This window comes from Seriola dumerili, unplaced genomic scaffold (assembly GCF_002260705.1).
Source record: "Seriola dumerili isolate Sdu_G_001 unplaced genomic scaffold, Sdu_1.0 BDQW01000068.1, whole genome shotgun sequence".
In the NCBI taxonomy this organism is placed as follows: Eukaryota; Metazoa; Chordata; class Actinopteri; order Carangiformes; family Carangidae; genus Seriola; species Seriola dumerili.
This window is the reverse complement of record NW_019174323.1, coordinates 6676777-6702852: the sequence shown is the minus strand read 5'-3', so window position 1 is coordinate 6702852 and position 26076 is coordinate 6676777. Positions and strand designations below refer to the sequence as shown.

Here is a 26076-nt window from a genome sequence, read left to right as displayed (position 1 = left end):
ATTATGTGTAAGAATAGTAGATCGAGAGACGAATGGGGAGTTCTCCCAGAGCCCTGCGTGTCAGATGAAAAGATAAAAGCTGAAGAAGCAGCTCTTTAACACGGTAACCCGTGCCATCAGTCCCTCACAGACTCATTAGGAGAGGGTTTCTGAAGCTGGATGGCTGCCGTTTGGAGTTTTCTCCATGACTAATCCAGGACCTGGAGGGCAGGTCTGGAAGGCAGTAAAGGAAGGAGGACTCAGAGAGAGTGCAGAGACTGCCAATGATATTGTCCTCGTACAAACCCACCAGCCACCAAGTAAAAAAAAAAAAAAAAACACAATGCCTGTAGGCTTATGGGTATCTGATTTGACACACTCCCCTTTTAAGGAGAATGCCGTTGAAAGAGTGCTGGTTGAAAACCTCACAACTCAATTTTTAGTTACTTTCAAACAAGTTACATGGTTCTGTGGGTTAAAAAAAAAAATCCATCAAAGCTCTGTTCGGTAATTCCGACGAGGCATCATTGTTGACCTAAAAATAAGGATATTTTTTCTACATTTCTGAAAAGTTGACATTTTGGAGATCTGAGGTTTACACCTCTATTGAATATGTTTTTCCGGTCCATCAGGTGCTATGAGCATGATGAAACGTAAACAAAAGGGAAAAAAAGACAAAACTTGACAAAAACATTTAGCATTTTCTTATGATATTAATATTATTATCATTAAATCATTATAAAATATTACCATTTTAAGATGATGGTGTCATGTCTTTTCATGAAGAGCTACTATGAAATTGCAGTAAAAAAGAAATGCCATATGTACTTGTGGCTACATAGATGTTTGACAGTCCCAAATGATCTGAGCACACTCCCAGTGCTTCTCAAGCCTCAGCTTTTTGTTATTGTGAGCTGAAAAAGAAAGGCCTGACCTTTACACAGCTTTCCAACTATGTTGCTTTGTTAATGTGGTGACAGTTGTCTACTCTCTCTCTCTCTTGTGTGTGCGGTTTTGTGTCTGCATGTTGGAGCCCTGATTGGCAATTCTGCAATAGTGAGATTAAGACACAGCACTACAGAGGAACCATGGGAGAGGCACTACCCATGGTTTGTGACATGTAGCGCTGCATCCTGCACCGCATCACCAGGCACTTGCTGCATGTGCGGGTGTTTGTTTGCCAACATGCCAGTGTAGGTTAGAAGCTATAAGTTAATCTTCCATCTCAACAGGGTCTCAAAGAGCTTTAATGTCAATGACAGACACTTTTTTTTTATAGACTATTCGGAGTATATGACTTGGAGCTCGGGTTAATATCTATCTCTATGTGTGAATCAGCTTGACGATAAGCCTTTGCCCCGATAAGTAATATTGTTTTGCCCATGGAGTGCGGTGCATTTGAGTGGCTGTGATCATACCGTGTCAGTTGGCCTTTAAATAGTGCCCCCTGAAGAGTGATAACATCAGATGTTATTTTTCTCAACATGGTTTTTATCAAAGTCATTATCAGGAAGCAGCGGGGTGGCTCACTGTGTAAGAAAACTATCCGTCAGCTGGACCTGCCACATTGGAGCCCTCAGTGGAAGAATTCAGATCATTTACTTAAGTAAAAGTAACAGCACCACAATGTAAAAATACTGTAATAGTCTAATAGATAAGATAATAAGTAAAGATTTGTACTTATTAACTTTCATTGAAAAGTGGTAAAAGGAAATTGTGCTGTATTCACTTTACAGAATTCCCCCTGTCATAGTGTTACATTATTATGCTATTAATTAATATTGCAAATGCATTTTTACAGCAGCATTTTTGTTAGTTGTCAAGGCAGGTACAATATTTCCCACCCAAGTATAAAAGACCCTAAAATGGAATTTAAGTATGTCAAACTTTTACAGCACTTTACTTGCCACCTCTGTTTTGTGGATGAGCCTGACTTTTTATTTTCTTGTGCTGGAATACAAGTGAAATTGCTTTTTTTTTTCTGTCAGGTATAAAATAAGGATCATTTACTACACTTTGGCAGATGCTTCATTGGAGATCCAGTGAATATGCTGCTGCTAATTTCTGTCTTTCCTATCTGAACATAACTGACATGTTTGCAGTACACTTCAGTGCATGCTCCTTTCACTTTGATAACCCAATTACTTTTGTCGTTAGATCAGCAGTGTGTCAAACCACATGGCCCCATTTTACGGCTGCATATCTGACGTGTGTTTAATTTGGCATTCAAACCGGCGTTGATGCACACAGCAATCAACATTGACTAAAATGGTGCCCATGGTATCAATGTCAGTCTGCTAATAATCCAAAGCCTTATATAATCATAATACACTGATTTTAAGCGCTATCGAGGAGAGGAATCTACGTAAACAGTTTCACTGGATGAAACAAGGCTGTCGTCATCAAAAGATTGTCAGAGAGTGCGAAAATAACTTATAAATGTTTTGTGTGCAAAAAGTCCATATACTTTTGTTCTTCTCTCTAGTTTTCTACTGACATATAATTTGAATTTACAAAAAATTGTGAAAAAAGATAAAATGTTAAAGACTTAGACTATTTAGACTGTTAGAATCTGTTTTAATTGCTTCGTGTTTCATCTGATAACTTTGAATGCGCCTCATTATCTCACCCTTTGCTCAACATGAACTTTGCCAGCCTTTTGACTCCAGTGTGCAAAGTGGGAGTTTTCCCTCTTGCTTGTATTTGGAGCTCTGTCTAAAGCAGCCTGTGTTGCCTCATTAGTAATCTGTTCACCTCTTCACAAACTTTTGGCCTGGATGAAAAGCAGCCTTTGCTGTCATTGTTACATCTCAGATCTCTGTGTTTATGGGCTGGCGTAGGCTAGCGTGCTTCAGCTATAACACTGGCATCACACTGCCTGGTGCTGCCAAGTCAAAGGGACCGCAGCTTTTATTTTTCACAGTATTCGAATGACAGACAGGGTATCATTGGCCTTTGGGGTCAGTCAGCAATCACATCTTTTCCACTGTCGTTTTATACAGTCTCACAGACACATAACATGTGCCCCAACTCACCAACACATATATCTACAGTAATCTTTTACTTGCTTCCATTATCAGCTCAGTTTTTTTACAGTCTGGTTCTGTCAGAAACTTCTAAGAGGTCTATTTTTTTCCATTGGCTGTATGTATCTACATATTCATATTCTAATAGTATTAATTTGCTTAAAACAATGCTATATGCTATGTGCTCTGACTTTCCCATCAGCCTCAGCTGTGCTTTGCCTTCAGTTGCTAATTAGCAAATGTTAGCATGCTAGCACTAAACTATGACAACATGATAAACATTAGACCTGCTAAACATCAGCATGTTTGCATTGTCGCTGTGAGCATGTAGCCAATGCTAGCGTTAGCACTTGCTCACAGACACACTATGTGGCTGTCAAGTAACAGTGATAGTAAGAAAATTGTCAACAGTAGTCTTTTGATTAACTAATAATGTTTGCTAGCAGCTTGTTTGCGGATGTTTCACCGTTTTATTGTTGCTAGATACAAAAAAATCTCTTTGAGCAGCCAAGTAACATAAGATTGAAGATATTATTTAGTGATATTATAAAGATTTGTCACCTTCGGCATTGTCAGCTAGTGGATTTGATAAACTTCATGTGTTCATATGTTTTTAGTGTTTCAGTTCACTCCACTATTCACCACTCCTGATTTATTAATTAAAGGACATAATGGATTTCAGCTTTAAGATATAAGCCTCGTTTTGTGTCCAGATTTTATTCTGACACCATCATCCCAGCTACATTTAAGAGCTCGTTGTTGCTAAAAGTGGTCTAAATGCTAAAGTGGAGTGAGGAAGAGAGGATTTCTTTTCCCCCTCAGTGTATATGGAACAGTTCTAACAGATGAGAGCAGTTCTTTGAGTCACCCCAGTGATATTTTTGAGTCATTAGAGCTTCCCTTAGCTTCCCTGGGGTGTGCCTCTCAGTATGAATTCTTACAGCACTAGTTTATCTGAAAAGCCATGACAAGAGAGTTGGATATACTGTATTTAAGATGCATTAGGTGAAAGTTGTCACACTGGAGTGAAATTTGGGTTAAAAACATGTTGACAGATAAATTGATCTAATATTAGATCAGGAGTCTGAAGTAAAGGTAATCTAATTTAATAAATTGGTCTGATAATGAAGGTTTTTGACCTTGCCTTATCTCTGAGCACAGGCAGATACGCCAGCTATTCAGCAACAGTATGCAAATGGATCGCGATCATTATCGAGGATGCTCTCTGAACTCAATTAGCAAGTATGATCTGCTGATAACTTTCCATTAGCATAGGTGTCTGTGGTGCAGATCGCCCGATAGAGCTCAAGTCTGTGTACCATTTAAAACAAAAAAAAAAAAACAGATAAATTTAAAAAGAACCATAGCAACAAGGGGATGAAAAGCAAATAATCTGTTAACTGTGCTGAAATTTCAATGTGCAGCACACCCATCAATCCACGGTAATGGGGTGATTTTTCTGACACTGACAGTTTGATGGAGGATATTTATCATAATGATGCCATATGTATACTGTATCAAAATGACTCTAATGTGCGGGAGGTGCTATGCTGCTGTTGCACTGCCTAATTAAAAAGTTAAAGGATCTCCAAGTTATGTTTTTGTCTCTCTAAGCAGAAAACAGGGAAGGGAGATGATTAGAGCTACCTTGATTTCCCTGCTGAACAGAAAGCAGCAAGAGGGCAGGCTGTTTTTGGGAATGACACGTTTCTAGGGTGTCCCCAGAAATTCTTAGTATCTTAGCTGAAGGCGTAAAAGCAAACATTAAATCCACTGGTTAAGCCTTTGATTACATTTGTAGTAGCAGATTCAATTTCCCAGTCGTTAACATTTTGCTTGTAGTTGTAATGAAGTTGTACACAACTGGTTTGTCATTGTGTCTCCCATTGCATCTGAGCATCTTATTTTCCCTCTGCAGCGTGATGACTGGCCGTCACAGATGTTGCAAGGCTGCCAAGTTTCTTCCCCCTGGCATTTGGCGCTGTTAATAATGCAAGCGTAAAAGAGCAGTGGCACTACAGTCTGTATAATATACAGTTAATGCTCTCTATGCAGACACTCATGTTGCTGTTTCTGTGCAAAGAATATTCCCTGAAATCAGGATGGTGATTAATTATAGAGTGTACAGTAAGTCCTCTTGGACTAACTCAAATAAAGACAGAGTGGAGCTTTTGTTAGTATATCACATTTATTTAAGGACCACAGCTTAAAAAATTCATACTTTTTAAGCTGACATTAAAAAAAAAAAAAAAAAAATCCAAAGTTCAAGAAATTAGCTCTGAATGCCTTTAATCTTATTTGAAATTGCCTTTTTGGAGTGTCTTAGTCAGAGCCCACTGTGAGGGAGAGTATATTCTATTTTCATCCGCCTCATTAAGTTTTTCACTTTAATTAATGGCAGGATGTGCTCACAGAGGAACTATCCTGTCTGTTCGTTAAAGCCCATTATACGTCTGCGCTCAGGCAGACTGCTGGTGTCAAATAGGCTCTCAGATACTGGAGTTTACATTTATTTGGTGACCTGCAACACAAGAGCGCAGCAATCAGAAAATATGTTTATGCAAACCATCACCCATTAGTGTACAGATACTGCAGATCAGTCATGTAGAGAAGGCAGGAGATTTCATCTTCATGGATCATCAACCAGTTGTAGTGGAACCTCGAAGAAGTGTCACTACCGGAAAGGGGAGGTGATGAAGAAATGGTTGATTACAGCTGCATTTTGCCTGTTGAGTCAAATTTAACTAGAAGCTGTGAAGAGTATTGATCTCGCTCCTTTCCTCGCTGCGTGACCCAGCAGTTGGAGCTGTGTGATACCTTGGTTAATGTCTATAGAAATTACAGCTATTGGTGATTACAAATAAGTTTAGTTGGATCCATCACATCCCTCACACAGAAGCTAGACTTTGTGCTGCAAATGAATGGAGCAAAACTATTGGACTAAATATGTTTCATTACCACCTCTGAGCATTATACCACCGATTAGAGTTGGTATAATGCAGACATAGTTTTTGTAGGTCAGTAGTTTTGCATGCAGTTGTTGAGTTTTATTGACTTTTCGCTGGAAAATTCCTGTTTTCTTTTTTTTTTATAGTGTGCATTTTTAAATCAAATGTAGTTTGTCCATTTATTTTATTTTGTTGTTATTCCTGCAAATGGTGTTAGGGACAATGCACAGTGCATCAGGACAATACATTTTTTTAATATCTTATCTATTCTATGAGAAAAACCATTCCATGCCATTAACTTCTTAATAAGAAACTTTTTAATAGGATTTAGATTACTGGGACTTCAGAGTTTTTTGGACTTGTGAATCAAGACTGGTGAAATGAATATATTCCCTTTTATTAGTGTTCTTTTTTAAAATATGGAGATCTCGTTGTTGTTATTGAAAGTGTAATCTAAGAAATTCAGTTTCAGAATTTGCCTAAGAATCAAATAGAAACTTGTGATTCTAGCCTGTTCCAATTTTACTCATTATTATATTTGCAAGAAGTCTAAGACGTGATCCTATATATGTATATATATATATATACACACACATATACCCCATGTGTTTGAATTTAGCATTTATTATCACAAGAGATTATTGTTTTAGTGCATCGATCCTGAATGCGCTTTTTCAGTGTGTTTTTCTTGATGTTTGTTCAGATCTTGTTCCCACTGCAGATCCAATGGTACATTACTGAACAGAGACTCAACATCAAATGACACAAATCTATTTTCATAAAAGTCTACTGGTTCTGTAGCTGAATGACAGCTGTTCTGAGTCTAATTGAAACATTTTTAAATATTAACCTGTATATTCAAAATAAACATATCCCCCCTTGTTTTATTTATTTCTTCTTTTTGAAAATTAAAAACTGAAAATAATGAGCCTCGCATATTGAGCAGTAATATTTCTCAGCCGGTGGGTGCAGTGGATGGAAACACATTTCAGCATTAGTCCAGTGTTAAGCGTATCAACTATATTGGCATGTTCACAGCTGCAGAAAATTGAGTGAGGTGTACAGAGAGGGAGCCTGTGCTTGTGCAGACAGGATGGTGGTAATAGGCTGTCTGAGTGCTTAGCAGATGGGAGGGGGGGGGGTCTCCCACACTGAGGCCAGAGAGCCAGAGAAATGGACTTCTAATGGCTTATCCAAAGGTGTTCAATGACAGTTAACCTTTCCAGCTAATGACTAAGGTGACTCTTAATATGTATCACACATCGGCCCCAGATAGCATTTAGTCAGCAATGGAGATAAATGCAGTACATGAATATTGTATAGCTTTAAAATACCCTAGATCCCTCAGCGTTGTAGTCTCAACAGTGATGGTTATTCCTGTTCAAGGTCAGTTGGACGGGGCAGTGAGGGAAGCCCCAGTCCTGTGCCTATGCTAATGAAATTTATACCTTCCAGTAAGCTCAGCTGATCGGGACCCTCACCGCCACAGAGCTAACATAAAGTAAGAGACCGGCAGATGATGCGTGAGGAACCTCCCGATTCCCACGGGAAGCTCAGTTCCAGTGACGGTTTAACTTAAAACATGACAGAGGTGGACGGCTCTGTTGGAGCTGCCTGTGCAGCAGATGTCTGCTCACCTGCCAGTGTCACTTACCTGAGCATTACATCTTAATGTCCCTTTATTGCCTGCTCATGAAACCCTGATGCAATCCACTCAAGTGGCTTAATAATCGTCCTTGTTTCACCTTGCCACCTTTTATTGCACATTCTGATGTATCTTCATGCGATGCCTTGGGCAGTGATTTGTTGCAGGTTGTTTACTGATTAGTAATTGCGTGGAAAATGCTTACGCCAAGAAGCAGGGACCAAGACTGAGACACAAGAAGAACCCAGGGTGATTGTTCCTTAAATAAAATAAACCACGTTATTGAAAATGCTGTGCTTGACATTTTTCTCCTACTCTCATGATAAGGGCTTTTTTTTTCCCCAGTGGGTAATTCCTAGAGATTAGTACACACATTGTTGTATGGCGGGGTCTGCCAGGGAACGAAGTTAAATAGTGGATGGGCCTCTGACTCTGTAAGGAGCAATCATAATTCCCCTCTAAAAGCTTCATGCCACTTAAGTTATTAACATTTAATTCTGCGACATCAGAGTGGATTAACCCATCAGACAGTGTTCTCATTAAGATCTACTCATTGCATCTTTTTTCGGGTGCCTCGAGCCCTTCTATACCTCAGTCTGCCAGAGAGAGAGAGACTGAACCTGTGTTTCACCTCTGTTGGAAGCACACATTTTTCACAAGGGCAAACACTCACTCTTTGTGGAAGTGCAAACTACTGTTTTTTCTCTTCTTGTCTGGCTGCAGCTTTAACACTACAGTTCAGTTTTCCAATTAATTGTCATTGTATATTGTGTGTCGTATCTGTTTTGCATCTTGTAGTGCTTGTTTTTTTACCTATCCAGGGAAAGCTGATAGAAAGTAGCTGTCAGCTTAAAAAAAAAAAAAAAGCATCCCTTACTTTTTAATGTTTTTGAAGAAATATGTTGAGTAAAACAAAATTAAAATAAAAAACAAAACTTGGAGAAACAAGAAAAAACATAACCCAAACGTCTGACTCTTTTCTGACACATGACATTTTCTTATGAGTTCAAATGTCAAATGTTGTGTACGGTGGTGTTTGCATGCGGTTTGAATATGAATGCCACAAGCAAAGTTGTTCCAGCGGGGGATGCACAGAGTTAGAAACAATAGATGGGATGTAAATACCTTTTATTTTAAGGCGGGAAAATGCTCCTTTCATCAGTAAGAAGACTAGATCCAAACACATTTCCTCTTATCTTTCCAGAGTGTTCCTACGGGCCATTAATCAGTATGCAGCAGTGCTGAACAAGAAATTTCTGGATCAAACCAACTTTGAGCTACAGGTAAGACCTGAATCAATGAAAGCATTTTTTTTAAACAACCTTGATACCAGCCCTCCTGCCCCCCCATCCCCACCCCACTCCCCCAAAGACAATGTTCTTTTAGTCAAGGCAACACTGGGTTATTATTTTAAGTAGTTTTAGAAGATGTCTTTTTTTTTTTTTTTTAAGAAAGCACTTCACTGTAGTTTCATGCTGAGGCTGTTTTTAATGTTCCAGATGCAGCATTGTTGGACCTTTTTGAAAAGAAAAAAAAGATCAGTGAAGGCAGTAGACATAAAAATTGTGGAGCGGGAACATCAGTTACTCTTTAATGGCTCGCAATTTGATGTGCATTTCTGAATATTTTAACCTGCTCCCCCTTGAATAGAGGGAATTTCAAATGTCTGACATGTGGAAGAATGTTAATGTTGTCAACAACTAAACTGCTCTAAGCTTTTAGAGCCTTTATGGATTGTATTATTGTGTTTTAGTGTGACTTATACCACTGCATGCTCTCTTTACAATGTATGAATAAAGCTGTTGGGTTTTCCTTATTTTCAACTACAGCTCAGTGGTAGATCATTTATCTGGATACATCCATAAAATCTTACACAGCCATTTTTTACTGTTGTAGCTTCAACAGTCGCGTATTCTGGCTGATGGGTATTCTCATAAGGAATTGTGTGCTGTAATATATTTTTTATATTATACTCTTTGAAAACTCATCAAAGAGACTTATTTCTTATGTATGTATGCATGCATGGACTATTTGCCCAGCTATGAATGATGGTGGCTACAGTAGCACTGCTTTTAGCTGCTGTCATTGTCTGATTGAGAGTGCACTCTGGAGGCAAGTGGCCTAAATCACCAACCTCTCCTGCTGTTGGGACAGCTTCCCGCCACACAAGTGTACCCATCTCATCTAAACCTTTTGATTTAATGAAACTGTAAGTCTCTCCCGCATAGGTGAGGTCTCGTATGGAGTGATGTTGTTGTAAAACTGGTTTTGGACTACACTCCTGTCTGTCTCTTTGTCTTTATCTGGGTCAGCTGTGGAACAACTACTTCCACCTGGCTGTAGCCTTCCTCACCCAGGAGTCTTTGCAGCTGGAGAACTTCTCAAGTGACAAAAGAGCCAAGATCTTCCACAAGTGAGTATGAGCGCTTCCTCTCTCTCTCTCTCTCTCTCTCTCTGCCCCCCCCCCTCTTCTCTTTCTCAGTCCACGGAACATCCTCATTGCACACCAACACAGCCCGAGCTCCATTCCCAGCATGAGCAGCCTTTATATAATTCATGACATGGAAGCTGAGGGATACCCAACTCCCCATGGCTCCAATAGAGGCTGCACTAGTTTTTCGCCCTTCTGAACAAAGCAGAAACGCCTCACACTTACTCCAGGGGTTATGGAGAGCACATCTTGTACTCAAATCTCGAGTGTCAGACAAAGTTGGGAATCCCCTCTTGGAATTAAGACGCAGGTCTTTGGTTTCCGCTGAAAGCATCTCCCCCATGCTTTTTTTTCTGTGTCTTATTCTCCCAACAGAAAAAAAGGGGAGATTAAGTTTTAAATCTACAAAGTTTAGATATTTATTGTCAGTGAAAGTGTGCTCTAAAGCCTAACCCTCATTTCAGCGTTCAAGTTCAAAGAGCGCTTTCATTTCCCGTTCATCCGCTGCCTGTAACTACAAAGAGCCATTCATCTACATTAGTATTTCTCATAGAGTCTGGTAATGCAGCCAAATGTGTAAATGCTTTCTGGGCAGACGCGCAGCATATTGGCTCACATCTTCATTTGGAGGAGCTTTTGTCACTAAAACATACATCACACTGGCCCGTGTTTGACAGAGAGACCCCTCATTGGTCAGTGCTTTATTATTGGCCCTGATAAACTCCCACACAAACAGCCAAACACAGTAAACAAGACATCCTCAGCCTCCCCTCCCCCTGCCTTTCTTCCACTTGTCAGCCTTCCCAGAAAGAAACAGCTTTGTGATTGACACACATAAGAACTGCCATTCCTGTTGTAAGTCTAGGAAAAAGGCTGATCAACTGCCTTGCTATTTCCGGACTGTTTAGTTAACGTTCCCACATATAGCATACAAATACAAGTAGGTTGCTTCCAGAGAATCAGATCATATACAGGGTTTGTCAGTCTCTCTTTCACCCAGTCTTTCTACCTCCACCCACCCACTCTCCCCTGTTCTATCTCTGTGTCTGCCTCTCTCCACCTACCTCTCACCTTCTGTCTTTTACCTCTCCCTCTGTGCATCCCGTTTCCTTGTGTGCTGGCGCATGAACTGTCAGTCCTGCCTGCAATACCAATTATTGTGCCTTGCTCGGGAGCAGAGAACAGAGGGGGGTGAAATCAGAGGTGTGCGGAGCGCGGCTCTTTACCGCTCTGCATCGGCTTCTCTCCTGCGTCACACACACGTCTCCCTCAGTGCTGTTTGTGAAGTTCTGCTCTATTACTGTCGTCTGTGGGATCCTCATTTCCTTCTCACACTTAATCAACCAGGACAATGATGACAGAGTAATATGTCTCAATAGATATGTACTGCGTGGTCTGCATAGGAGGATAAATGCGTGCCTTTACTCGTGTGTGAAAGGACGATTCCAGTTTTTCACAATCTGGGTCATGATTTTGTAGTTTTTGTCATCCACATCAATAATGATAACACTGTACTCACCAAGTTATTTGCTAAGATCTAGCAGTACTGTGAAATACGCACGGGTCAAGAAACATGAGCAGATCAACATGAACACTTACAGCAAACCCCAAGGTTAGCCAAACTTATTAAGAAGAGAAAATAATTCATTCTTTCTTCTACTTTGATCTAGTTTTCAGTTTTGTTATTATTTTTTATGGTTTTGATCCTCGGCTCCTCCAGTCTGCGTGTCAAAGTGTCCTTGAGCAAGATACTGAATCCCACCTTGCCCCTGATGGCTGTTCCATCAGTGTGTGATTGTGATGTATGAATATGTGAGTGAATGGGTGAATGTGGCAAGTACTGTAAAGCGCTTTGAGTGGTCAGTAAGACTAGAAAAGTGCTAAATAAGTGCAAGTCCATTTACCATGATACTGCCATATCGTGAAACATACTACAGCAACAGACTACGAAAATAAGATTAAAGTTGTAATAAACCATAATTTTTCATCCACCTGTTCATGTGGAAGGGCTACCGCCCCAGCCTGTGGAAACGAAGCCCCACATACACATCCAGAGCGCGAGAAATGAGCATGCGGCAATGTCATTGTCATGGTGTCCACGTACAGTGTGAGTGATGAAGAGAGGGAGTGTCATATTGTCAGGTTTTGTGAATATCTCACACTTCTTTTGCTTTTGGCTTTGATCACATCTCATCTGTTCTTACAGGCCACTACCTGTCAATCACACTGTGTGTGTGTGTGTGTGTGTGTGTGTGTGTGTGTGTGTGTGTGTGTGTGTGTGTGTGCGCACGTGCATGTGTATGCTTGCTTTTCTCTCTTGCTGTATCTGCCACTCTGTCTGTCTGTGTTTTTTTTTCTCCATCTCTTCTGTTTCCATCACCTCATGCCTTCACATCCATCTCCTCCTTTTGCCTCTCAATCTTGCTCTTTGCCCTGTGACCCAGTTTCATTACACAGCACAAGCTGCCGAGAGCCCCGCATCCACTCCCCGCTCGCTGCTGTCCCTCTGTGTACACGTTATTCTTAGTTAACCCCACAGAGAGCTTTCCGCCCCTCAACTGACAGGTACGTGTGGTAGGTCCTGACAGGCGGCAGTCATTGCTGCCTGTCTCGTTGCCTATAGGAGTGTGACAGAACAGCACCCTGCATCTGTCTCAGCTCAGACGAGGATGTGATGCTCCCTGCATCCGTCCATAAGCGGAGACACAAACCCACATGCTTCCACTGGCGCACATACATGTTGTGAGCACAATCGTACACACAGATATGTGCAGGAATAAATTACATATAGTTGTATATTTATGTGTGGATGACAGGCCAGAACAGTTGAAGAGCTAATACATTATGCATTACCAATTCCTCTTCTTTTTTTTTTTTCTTTTTTTTTGCAAGCAGCTTTACAGTAATTTGTAGAGGCGGGCATCTTTTTATATTTTATCATCTTGCCAATACTCTGCCTAAAGATCAATCCTTGGGCTTTGCAACACTCCTCCCTCTGACAGCTAAATATGGTGAAGTGATTTGACCTGGTCAGGCTGCAAAGAGGTGACGCAGCGTCTTTGTTCAGGATTGTTTCGATGCTCTTCTCCTCTCTGTCAAAATACATCAGTGTGTCTTTGTATAATATTGGCAAAGCAATTGATTGGGTTTCAGAATTCCATCAGGGCTACGGGGTGCTCTGAAATGTCACATTATGTGAATGAGACTCTGAAGGGATATTAATTTGAGTTGAGGATAGGTGTCATGCTCAGAGCTCTCACTCTCATCTCTCTTTACTTCTTTACAATGTCATGCAAGGTGTCATGTCACCGGTAAGCCATGAAGAGGAGACAGAGGCTCAACTCCATTATTCGCTCAGTGTGATAGTCTGTCGTCAGCCGAACCTGATTCTTGGCATTGGCAAACGGCGCAGTCGCCTGCAGCGCCACCATCTGGAGAGGGCATGAGACCGGAGGGAGGAAACAATGATTGATGACTCTGACACCACATTTAGGCTTTAAAAGAAGAGTTTTGTGAAATCTACTTTGCTTCTTTGGGGACCCTGGTTGTGCTGATGAAAATGTTTCCGTAAAGGTCCAATATTGTATAAAGAGAGATTTCTCTTATGATTGCACAGCAGGTCCTATTCTATATTAATCTGTGAAACTATCAAAGAGCTCGCTCCACAGAGAAATGCACACAGCCTGTATTCAGAAACTGTGCCTTACAACAAGCCGTGAGGACTTCTATAACTTTGTGATGTCACAACACAGCCATGCCCAGCCCCCCTGGACCCACCATCCAACCTTGCGGGATTTGGTTTCTCTGAGTGTTTACCTGAAATCTGCTATATTTTTATTATTCGATCATTCAGAAAGCAGTTAGGCAATCAGAAGAGAGGCTGAGCCTACAGTGAGATGGTTTTGGTACTTAAAAACACAAATTGATCTTCTTATGGATATCAACACTTCAATTAAAACACAACGAAAGTGTAAAATATGGGACCTTAAAAAAGAAGAATGTTTTTCATTTTCAAAATACAACATGCTTTAGAATAGCAGCAAAACAGGCCGTTCAGATTTACCAGTTCACAGCTTTTGCACAAGGTTGTGAGGTAACTTCGACCAAATGAAAACAATCGCCTCAATTAAAGCTTAAACACATTATAAATCAGTGGGTTATTTATCAGAGTTATCCATCGACTTTGCGCACAGCTTCTTTTTTGGTTCAGCAGCCTGGTCAGCCTCACAGCCTGGCTGAAAGCAGAGGTTGTGATGGTTTGGCACTGCTCCACAACAGAGCCACAATATTGCGGTTCAGGTGCAATATTCCCCACGGTGAACCACCAGTGAAAATACATCTGATTACTTCTCAGCAGGCAATGGTGCAGCTAAAGTGTGCCATACCAGGCCAGTGGTAAGAGGGTGAAAGCGGTCAGAAATAGCTCTCTCAGGACTGCTGTCTTCATTGTGTCCACTATATTCTTGATCTTAAAACAGCTCCAGGCTTGAACTTACTCTATTTTCTTATCCATCTTTTTCAAGAGAACTGAAGCCATTACTGTTGTTTCATGTGATCGGTTTCACAGAAACTCGCTTTCTGCCTCTCTGCCCACTATTTCTATTCCTGTTAGTCTCTCCATCATTCACTGTCTTTCTTTCCTTCTGTGTCCTTTCCACTTCACTGTTTGTCCTCTCTGTGACCGGGGGACAGTGTGGCGGGCAGGGAGACGGGTCCCAAGCTGCCATGGAGATTGGTTCATGACCCGGACATGGCAGAGCTGACCAGCTTATAAGCCTTCATTTGTAAAAAGCTTGACAAAGAGGTCCAGCTTCTTTTGCAAATCTTTGTTTTATATAAAGGCTCTTGACCTGCCAAGCTGACCTCAGAGAACTAGTACCAACAAAGACTGTCTGATCAAACACTTTGCCTCATGTCATCTGTCTTTGGTTTTCTGTGTGTTCAAATTCACAAAGAGAAGAGAAGATAGACCACAGCTGACAGTCTGCTGACTGCTCATGTGCACGGCATGTTGTGAACTTGCATCAGTGGAAAAACCTCATCCGTGTGCATTTGTATTTCCAAAAAACAACAAACTAACTTACAGTGGTCAGGGCACCGTAAACCTGTCTAAACATTCTCATTGTATGCTTGTGTAATTGGGGTCATTCAGACATAGATGAGACTCAAGGAGCTGCGTTCCACCATTTACACTATTTAGCAGGAAGAAAACAGGAAGCACACACATTATATATGATCTTTAGTTTGGCCTCTGGACACATGGACCTCCATCAGAGTGAAGCAGCACTCAGAGGGGCTGTCTTTGCTCAAGAAGCTTGTTTTTCAGCATCTAGTTTTCCCCCCAGTTTTTTGGTTCATTCTCTTTCTCTTTGCTCCTCTCATTTCCCTGACATTGACTTTGGGTCTGTTGTCAGCGGCAGAGCCAAAACACAACGTAGCCATGTTTGTTCAACATTCGGGGTTCCAGTCCTCATACATACAGCTTTACACATTTGAAATTGTCAGCACTGTTTTGTGTTGTTATAGTATTCACTGAGTTTACCCATGAGTAAGTGCCATGAATTGACTTAAGCCTGTGTAACTTTTTTTTAATCCTGTTTGTGTTTCAGGTATCAGGACATGAGGAGACAAATTGGCTTTGAAATCAGGGATATGTGGTACAATCTCGGTAAGTTTCCCAACTCCTTTGTTGATATGCTCACTTTTGCTTTCACGTAAACAAAAAAAATGATTTTTTTTTTCTAAATGAATTCACTGTTAAAGATCAATTGTACAAACTCCGCAGTAGAACGGCAGCATTTGACATGTGTTAAAGGGTTGATTTCTCAATTTGTGTTCATGATTTTCTGCCAGCTAAGTACCTACACAGTCATTACAAGTCAACCCAGCAAAGAACGGCAGCTAAATATAGACAATCATGTGTTAATTAGCTTTATGTTGTGTGATGAGAGAGACTCAGCAGCAGTCAAGCCTCAATGGAGTGAGATTGTAGTGCAGGGATTGGGGCGTTAGATTTGGGCACCTGTGCCTCCTTTAAAGTTCTCTCATTGTAACCTACACCATCTGATCCTTTAATTAGAGCTTTCCACCAGATTAGATTGACTCATTCACAGGGTTTTTAATGAGCCCCTTGCTGTTTTTTACATGAGGTGTTTGGCTTAAAGTTATTTACCGCATGATTGTTATGGAAAAATCTGACGAGAGGAGACTTAATAAACACGGGGAGCTGGGTTTCTGTTGCGTTCCCTGCAAAGAGCTACTTTTTAATCTGCAGCACAGTAAGGATTATTCATGCCCTGTTAAAATCTTATTTTGTCCAAACTAAAGTCTGCAAATCAGCTGTGTAGTATACTGTGCATTTTTTTCCTCTCTAAGGGCCCCACAAGATAAAATTCATTCCAGAGATGGTGGGTCCTATCCTGGAGATGACGCTCGTTCCTGAGATCGAGTTGCGAAAGGCCACCATCCCCATCTTCTTCGACATGATGCAGTGCGAGTTCCACTTCACATGCAGCTTCCAGCGGGTGCGTCTTCACGATACGGGAAATAACTGTAGCAAAACCATAGAGGACACAAAAGAAGAGTAATATTAGAGGAGTAATGAAAAAAAAAAGAAGGGGCTTTATGAAAAGCAGTGGGTGTTGGTTTGGCAGTCAACAGTGCAGAGGGATAGCCCATCTGAGAAAAAGTTTCATAGCCACAAGCTAATTCTGCAAATCTCATTTTGTTGTGCTGCGATTATCAACAGCCACGGTAAGTGGAACTTAATGTTATGCCTCGTTACAGAGCAAAATTAAGCCTTTCTGCATGAGGAAATCCGTTTGGCTACAGCTGTTCCGCCATAAGATGTCGCAGACACTTTTCAGCTTTGTGATATTTATGTGGGCCCCCGAAGTATGTGATGCCTATTGTACTTGTATCAAATTATAGAGCAACACAGGGACTTCCAGTGTCCCTTAATATTCCTGTGACGACAGTGGTAGTTAAAGCAGCACCCCTCTCTCAGATCACTCCCGCCAGTAGTGCAGTCTGTTTGGGGTGGGAGGGTGAAGCAGCGCCGCTAATTAAGTCAATGTGTCAGTCAGGATCTGGCTCATTGGAGGTGAGTGCCACTTTCTTATTCTTTCCTTTTAGTGAAATGTGATCAATTTCACTGTGGCCTGATCTCCTTTTATGCTGTAAGCCAGTAATATTCCCTTTACTGGGTCTCTCTCTTTTTTTGTGTGTGTTGTAAACCCTTGATTTAACAGCGAGCAGCAGTTATATCTTTTCTTTCTCAACTGCACTCTCCATTCTTTTTGGGATTTTGTGCCCTGCCAACAGTCAGTGAAGTCAGTGTTATAGTGCAATAAAACCTGCTTTTTATACAGCTGTCGCATACTAATATGGGCGTACATCAGTGCCAGAAGCTACAGCAACAGCAGTGCAAAAAAAAAAAAAAAGGGGGGGGGGGGGCTGTCTCATGATGTTGCCCTGTTCTGTAATCTAACCAAATTTACACAGATAAAGAAGCGCTTTAATAATGAACAGAAAACACCAGCCTGCAGCCAGCTGGGCTTCAAGAGAGCGACGATAAAAGTGGAAGCACAGATCCCCTCAGCTGAGCCTTGATGCAGAGAGCAAGCAAGAGTGAGACAGGGAGATGGCGTTAATGAATTGAAAAATTAGCTACACTGATTATTTACGCCTGCTCTGTCTAATTGCAGTTTGAGAACGAGATCATCACCAAGCTGGATCACGAGGTGGAGGGGGGCCGCGGAGACGAGCAGTACAAAGTTCTCTTTCAGAAAATGTAAGTGCTGATTAATGGGCAGGATTACGCCTGAGCTTCTCACAAGTTAGATAATGCTAATTGCAACATAGCACTCCTCAAAATAATCACAGTGTGCTGATGATCACACGACTTCTCATCGCAGTTTTGACACTGATATTTGCTTTTGGTACACTGGGATGCTAACTTTGCTTTAATGGATGAAGAAAAAAAAAAAAAAGAATGCTTCCCCAAATCCTTAGAGGCAAAAGTTTGACATTTTGAACAGTTGAAAAACCTCTTATACATGCTTCACATTTGTTTTCCCTCTCTGCCCCTGGCTTCTCTCCCTTCACAACCACATGTCACACACAAAACATCACTGCACCGCCACCACTCCAAACAAACACAAAATACACACACACACACACACACACACACACACTAGTTTACTGGAGCACTGCAGGAAGCACAAGTATTTGGCCAAGACCGGTGAGAACTTCGTCACTCTGGTGGTTCGTCTGCTGGAGAGGTTGCTGGACTACAGGACCATCATGCATGACGAGAACAAGGAAAACCGCATGAGCTGCACTGTCAACGTGCTTGTAAGATGGATACTCTTGAGTTCCTGAATACACACAAGCCCAGTAAACATGGAACCCCCACCCCCCCCACCCCCGCATGAAGTGACATGTATAAAGCACTCAAACGTCTGTGTCATAGACACCTAGGCATTGTTCAGGAGGCTATTGTCAATGAAGTTGACCATGATGACATGCGTATTACCCGCAGACAGGAAACAATAATGGCCACCTCCGCATGCCACAATGAATTAAGATGTTATCGCAGAGCAGCTCACCTGAAACACCTCACCTCTGTGAAGTGACATTTCACCAGGGAGCAACCCAAAATGTCAGTTCTGTTTTCATGTGACTGCTGGCATTGGGAAAAAAAAAACTATAGGCCCATGCCCTATATTCAGCATTTATCTGAGTCATGTTCTCTCAGTGCCGAGTCATGTTGTGTAAAGAAGTTGTCAGGAGAGCAGTGTGACAGCCTATCACTTTATGTTTACCTGCTGAAAGCCAGTACACTGTTGTTTATCACAGTTTTGTCACACAGCTAAAATATAGTTTTAAGATTATTATGTGCAGTCCAGCGATTTCTACTTTGCATTGTAAGCGAACTGAACACTGAACCTTTATAAACAGCATCGCATTGTGGTCAGTGGAAATCTATGAACGCTTTAAAAACACATTTTAATGGCTTTTCTCTTTCCTTCCTGCAGAACTTTTACAAGGAGATAGACAGAGAGGAAATGTACATCAGGTAAGACCCAGTCATAGCCAACCATGTGTCATTCTTGTGTCAGGCTCTTCGAGGTATTTTACAAACATCGCTAAGGTAAATTACATACAGTACATAAGAAGACTCGATGACATTGAGTTGAGCTCATTTTTTACCTGTCAAAAGACGGAACGCTGTACATTTTGGCTCCTTTCCTCCACGCTGCATACCCCCGGAGGATCCAGAAAAAAAAATAACACCTGATTTTCCTGGAAAACGTTTCCATTTCCACGATCCAGGAGTTTTCCATCCGTCTGTCGAGCGTTATTTGAGCTAAAAGAGGCTGTCAGGACACATCAGTCTAGCAGAGTTAACTTTCTGTCTGTTGTCAAAAATGTGAGAGGCCCTCCCAGAAATGACCCATACATCATCGCTTGTTTCCTGCCCAGGTACCTGTACAAGCTGTGTGACCTCCACAAAGAGTGCGACAACTACACTGAGGCTGCCTACACTCTGCTGCTGCACGCCAAACTGCTCAAGGTACACAGACACAATACCAACAACAAATAAAATGTGGAGGCACGCTCTCCAAAATACTTCAAACAGCATAGATCACTGAACCCAAACCCACTCAAGCGATCGTCAAAACAGACGACATTTAACCTCAGGCATTAAACAAATTGTTTGAATTTGAATGTTTACAGGACTTAGAGCGATAGGTCAGTGTCCTTTTAATCCCACAGTGGCATGAGATGGCTGCTAAGAGGACAGATTTGCTGATCAGCATCTTTTTCACCTTGGGTAGCCAGCGCAAATTATGGCTAGTATCTGATCTTTTCCTGGAAATGGCAACGAGATTGTTCAAAGCAGAAGGAAAAAGCAGATGCAGCTACCCGAGGTGCTTCCAGATAAAGGTGTTCTTTCACTTTACTGTCCTCTTTGTCAGCTGGAAATTCGGAATCCTCCACTGTAAATCACATAGTTCAAGGCCCCCCGGGTTTTAATGTGGGAAAGGGGAAGGGTTCTACCACACTTTTAGTGCAATGATATCTTAAATTAGATACATAAATATTTATAAGCTATCATGAAGCATTACTCTTCAGATTTCACCTTCTTGTAAATGTAGACCTGCTCTCAGTCTCAGAAGTTTCTGTCCCTAGCCACAAATGTTCCACATCCTCACACAAAAGACTGCAGCATCTATTCGCAGTCAGGGTGTGGTGTAGGCTGAATTTGGAGTTGTTCGTCTCTTCCTCTTTAACCAAAATGGTTGCACCCGATATCTCATCTGTATTTGCATAAATAGCTGCCTGTTTCAGCCTTTGTACAGGTCCCGACAGGGGAGAGCAGACTGTGACTGAATCACATTTTCCTCGCCGAGCAGTCACAGCGGCATTTTGCAGGACTTGTTTTTGTCATTATTATTATTTTAAATCCGCTCATCTCGCAGCAGCTGCGGCATTTCCAATCACAGCACACCTTTAGAGAAGGACTCATAATTATATAGTGGAAATTGGTTAATTTTGTTCCACTAGAGTATGGATGAATCCTTTCTTCTCCCAATAAGCTCTGCTAGGTAAACTTTGTCCTCCTTTTGTGCTCACACACAGGCATGTGTAAACAAGCTTGAATGAGGATGGATGATGGATACATCATTCTGCATCCACCGCCACTTGCAGAGTAAAACCGGCTCCTGTCGTAATAAGCAGTCATCCGGCAGAGTACCTGTCGCAGTATAATAACGGTTGATGAATTTACATCACTCTGTGTGTTGTCAGAGATGTATCAGCACTTTAGTTTTGTCGATGCAGGGTCACTGGCCATCCATGAATAAACAGAGATCCTTTTACCATCTAAATGCCGCAGTCCAGCTGTAAAGGAATCAATAGCCTAATCCAAAGCCTCCCGACATCCCTCTTCAATACACAGCAACAATGTGCAGAGCAATTATTTCTTTTTTTTTTCTTCTTCTTTTTTTTTTTTTCCATCTCCAGCGCAGGATATGCAAATTTCCTGGCTTTGCTTTTCAAATACGGCCCTCAAGACAAAACTTGTTCAGATTTTTTCTCAGAGATCTTAACTTCCTCAGGTTGCTCACAACACTACAGAATCCCAATTAAAGCCGGCTGGTAATGAATCGGTCCTGGCAGGATGCATAGGATTATGCTTCCTCAACACGCAGGCCAATCAGATTTGTCCATCTCCCTGTAAGCCAGGCTGCTGCAGCCTTTCAGAAACCTCATTATTCTCCATGGTAGGGTATAAAGAAAAGGTATGATGGAGTGCACAGTCAGCACAAAAGGCTACCCCCGCATTCTTGTTGTGTTTTTTTTTCTCTTTTTTTTTCTTTTTTTTTTTGCATCATTCTTCCTCCTCTGACACTGTGCACAAAATCAAGCAGAATATGTAATGAAAGATTACTCTGCTGCATGACTCAGTTGTATCTGATGTTTAGTGTTAATACAAGTATAAGTGATGCTTCTCTCTGATCCCCTACCTTACTGCATTGGCTTCCAGTGGCCAAACCATTTCGGGTTGTGGGGAATCTCATGTCAAATACTATATAGCTAGCCAGCAGCAAGTGTTAGCTACAGAAAGCTGCGAATTGCATCGATGCTCTCTCTGAATCATTCAATATGTATTGACGCCTGTTTCATTGCCTAAGTCTCAAGTTCCCATCTTGCCCTGTCAGAGTGCAGGACAGCTTTAAAAAGAATTACACATCAGTCTCGCCCATTTGCATTGGCTATAACTCAGTGATTGATTTCTTGTCTCTTGTTTCCCCTTTTGCTCTGTATTGTATTGCACAGTGTTGACCCCAATGCTAACTTGTCCTCTTGTAGTGGTCGGACGAGCAATGTGCAGCTCACCTGACCCAGAGAGACGGCTACCAGGCCAGCACTCAAGGACAGCTCAAGGATCAGCTCTACCAGCAGATTATCAATTACTTTGACAAGGGCAAGGTAAGAGACACACACACTGGCACACACACACACAGTGACACACGCACACACACACACACACACACACATACATGTAATAGTGGGCATAATCATGATAAACCCTGGACTCTGAGGATGCTATTTTTAGATGCTGTCATCTCTGTTAAATACCGCTTCTGGCCTGAGAAGGCAGGTTTCGAAGAAGAGAGGCTGAATATAAATTTTATATTCCTTCTCCATAGAACAGGGATTGTAAATAATCCTCCTCTTTTAGCTGATGCTCTTATGGGCAAAGGCACATATCAGATGGCACAAGCATTAATGTGGCTCTTTTGTGTTGTCTTAAAACCTTTTTTCTTGTTCCTCTCTCTCCCACTGTCCTTCTATCTCTTTCTCTCTCTTAACCACTGTAGAGCCATTTTTATATACCAACTCTGGGTTGTGATGTGAAGAGTAGGTCATTCTTATGTGCCTCAGATATGGTTGCTGTGTTATTCTTCTACACTCTTCATGTTTTATTCCAGAGGAGGAAAATGTATTTTTTTCCAGCCTCTAAGCTGAGCTTGGAAAGGGTCTGTAGAACTGCAGCCAGAGCTTCTCAGAGATGATGTCCCAAGGCTTTGCATGTGTCATCAGTGTTGGGGTGCAGCCGCCACTCTTGGTTCACTAGCCAACTGTCACTCAGCAGGATATGGCGAGGGAAAGACAACAAATTGAAAGAGCATTGGATAAACTTGCAGAAACAAACACAGCGGAGCGATCAGGAAGCGTTACAGTGGCTGCGAGAATACTTCAACACCCCAGAGAGAGCGGTATCAACTGAGGACACTTTCTAGGAGTGTCATCGGAGTCATCCAGAACACAGTCCCAGATGGTGCTGCCATCACTGCTCTCACTGATGGCAGGCTGATCTGAGTAGCAGTCTGGATTCAGTCCACCTCCAGCCTGACCCAGATCAGCTCAGCCCAATCTAGTCTGTCAGGGAGCCTCTTAGAAGCCTTTCAACATGTTCGAGTGGCCCGCACATATCTGTGACACCACTCCACTTCGCTGGATGAGTCTCTAGGGGAAATGCATCACTATAATGAATTTTCTCCTCCCAAGAGTGGTGGCATCTGCATTTTAGTGTTTTAGATAAAAGGAAAATAAGAATAATAATAATAAAAATATTGATATAATAAGAAGAATTCAGATTTATTTATTTTGAAACAGGCTTACACCATTGCCTGGGAGAGATCATTTGCTCTATTCAGCTGGCAGAAAGGGAATGCTTTATCTCAGCTTGAATCTTGATAATTGATTCATTTGCTAACTGTCTCTGCTTATGTGCCCAATAGATGTGGGAGGAGGCAATCATTTTGGGAAAGGAACTGGCTGAACAGTACGAGAATGAAATGTTTGACTTTGAGCAGCTCAGTGCGTCTTTGGTAAGTAATATATGTTTTGTTGAACTGTTCCTTCATGTCATAAACAGTCAATAGAATCACTACTCATTGATATCAATGAGTTATAATAAGTTACCTTGTTTTTAAGAGAGAAGAAGAAGACTGCAGCATGTTTGTTTTATTCATTTACACTTTATTTAAGCAGCAGATCCTCAATGAGATTAAAATCCCTTGTTCAAATGTGGCCAAGAAAGGAGGACACAAGATAAACCAGATGATGCAAAACAAGACAAAAATGCATTTGTAAATAAAGATTCATTCAAAAGAAAAAATGTCAGTGTTTCCCATGCCACTGAAACTTACTATTTTACCCCCCAACAGAGGAAGCAGGCCCAGTTCTATGAGAACATAGTGAAGGTCATCCGGCCCAAACCGGACTACTTTGCCGTAGGCTATTACGGCATGGGCTTCCCCTCCTTCCTACGCGTGAGTACACACATCCACCTACATCTCCCACAACTCTCAGCACCCCACACTTTGGCTGAAAGCACCGTGTGGGTGACACCACTCGTCAAAACAGATAATCGATAGCTTTACGGGTGCTTGCGCATTTCTCAGCCCTCAGCCGTCTATGCATATGTGTTTCACACATCCCAGCTCCCACGGGTTTTAGTTGCTTTGGCAGGTCGGACTAGTTCAACTTCCCACCTGGTCTGGTTTTCACTTTACTCACTTAAACAGAAAACAAACCGAAAACAAACCGTGAATCATTACTGTGAAACATTACAGAGTAAATCCAGGGTAATGTGCTGGACGGGTGCCCTTCAATGTGCTAAAAGTGGGTCTCTGTGAGTTAAAAAAAAAAAAAATCTGTCTCTCCCTCCGAGCCGCCTCCTCTCTCATTCATGGTCTATTTCCTTAATATGTATCTGATATCTGTCTGTTTTTAGCTTGCACTGTAGGTAAGTGTCTCTGTCTGCTGCTCAGTTGGTTACTCCTAAAGAAATCCCCCAGAATCCATCATTGCAGGACATGGCTATAAAAACTGTGGTACCCAAGAATGACAGCAAGAGCTGACCCAGCCTTGTTCGTCCAATCAAAAGGCAGATCACGCCGCAAACACAGGCTTTAATTCCATTACCTGAACTTCAGCTGAACACCCTTTTCTCCACGCCGTGAGCGTGGTCTGCATCACAAGGTGTCCCATCACCACCTGCACAACAAAAAGCAGGCACCCACTACAAAGTGAAAGGAAGTGATATGGTCACATTGTAAATTGCTTTTGGTGGCTGCTGAATCAAGGGTTATATTCCCAAAACATTCAGGTCTACGCTTGTTTGTATAGTTGGAGCTTTACTTCAAACGGTGAACAATCATCTCAAAGTGTATTTAAAACCCCTACCAAGTATACTTGGCTGCTAAACCTGAAACGATCTGTGTTTCCCCTCCAAATGTCCTGTTCTGGCCTCGCGCCAATCTGATCACAGCTTATCACAAATTAAGTACGTGTCCAACATGCGTTTGATATCTCCTCACCGGCCTAATTCAGAGTCTGAGCTGCTACTGTGTGCATATCAGACCTCTTTTGCTCTGTCTGTGAAGGCTGTCCCATTCTGTCCACATATCAGATTATATTTAAACATTTCACTGATGTAGGAATTTGTGTGTGATGCCGTGCCGCAGAGGGTTTAAAGTTAGCTCCGAGCATTCTGACGAAGGACGATTTGTTTGCTTTTAATTTATTCCCTGTTACAGCTGTTTTTAGGCAGTCGTCTGGCACGCCGCTGAAGGTGCCGTTTTCCTCTCTCGGAGAAATTCAAGCCATTTTTATCACACCAGCAACACACTAAATGCCCCCCAAAGGTCCACACGGAATGAGATAATGTGAAAGTCCAGTTTCAAGTACGGTGATCCCCTGATCATATCCTTTTCTTGCTATTATGAGGAACAGCCATTTCACAAGGGTCTTTTGCTACTTTCCGATCTCCACGTGCCCCTCCTAACCTCTTTCATCTGGCAGGGCAGAAACTCCATTACAGACAGGGCGAGCTGCACCGGCCTAATCTAACTGGCTATTTAAACAGCCTTAGAGGACAGCTGTGAGTTCTCTTTTTTTCTCTCTTTTTATTCTTTCTGCGGCAGCTTGACCTTACCTGAAATAACCAGAGCAGGTGTATGCAAGGTTGTCTTTTTCCAGGAGGATCTGCACTTGATTTACCCCTTGATTGATTTTGCCTTTTTGGTTTTTCTTATGCCACATTAGATACAAGGTAGTTTAGTCATTTCCCAGCTGCATTTATAATCTCATTAAGTTTTGATGAATGAATACATCAAAAGAGATACAGAGCGAGTCAGTTGTCGTGCATCGCGGCTCTCACAGTGTCCTGTTAAAAGTGGACTAACCCTGTATGGATGTGACATGATTGCCATCATTGTTATATGCTAATGATAGCTCAGATGTGGCTGAGGTTAAACCCTTTGTAAAACATGAACAAATACATGAATCTCATTGAGTCTTTCCTTTATTATCTAATTTGAAAAAAAGCAAATAAATGTAGGAATAAATAACACTTCCGATGCTATTTGTCCGAACACTAGCACCACCCCTCCAAATTAAAGCCTTAGTACACATTGCCTTCTTACTGGTGCGACTTTCCAGTGTAACATATTGCCAAATTTCTGA

The 26076-nt window shown here is 41.7% G+C and overlaps 1 protein-coding gene across 1 annotated transcript in view; it reads left to right on the top strand.

Annotated features, from left to right (window-relative positions):
- The window catches only part of dock1 (dedicator of cytokinesis 1), a 176730-nt gene that overhangs the window by 123810 nt on the left and 26844 nt on the right, over window positions 1-26076 (top strand). The window contains exons 30-40 of the mRNA XM_022742743.1: window positions 8803-8881; window positions 9911-10011; window positions 15639-15697; window positions 16405-16553; window positions 17736-17821; window positions 18228-18384; window positions 19068-19108; window positions 19516-19606; window positions 21910-22029; window positions 23346-23435; window positions 23775-23879. Of these exons, the coding sequence (XP_022598464.1) occupies window positions 8803-8881; window positions 9911-10011; window positions 15639-15697; window positions 16405-16553; window positions 17736-17821; window positions 18228-18384; window positions 19068-19108; window positions 19516-19606; window positions 21910-22029; window positions 23346-23435; window positions 23775-23879 (1078 nt within the window). The remainder of the gene's footprint in view (window positions 1-8802; window positions 8882-9910; window positions 10012-15638; window positions 15698-16404; window positions 16554-17735; window positions 17822-18227; window positions 18385-19067; window positions 19109-19515; window positions 19607-21909; window positions 22030-23345; window positions 23436-23774; window positions 23880-26076) is intronic.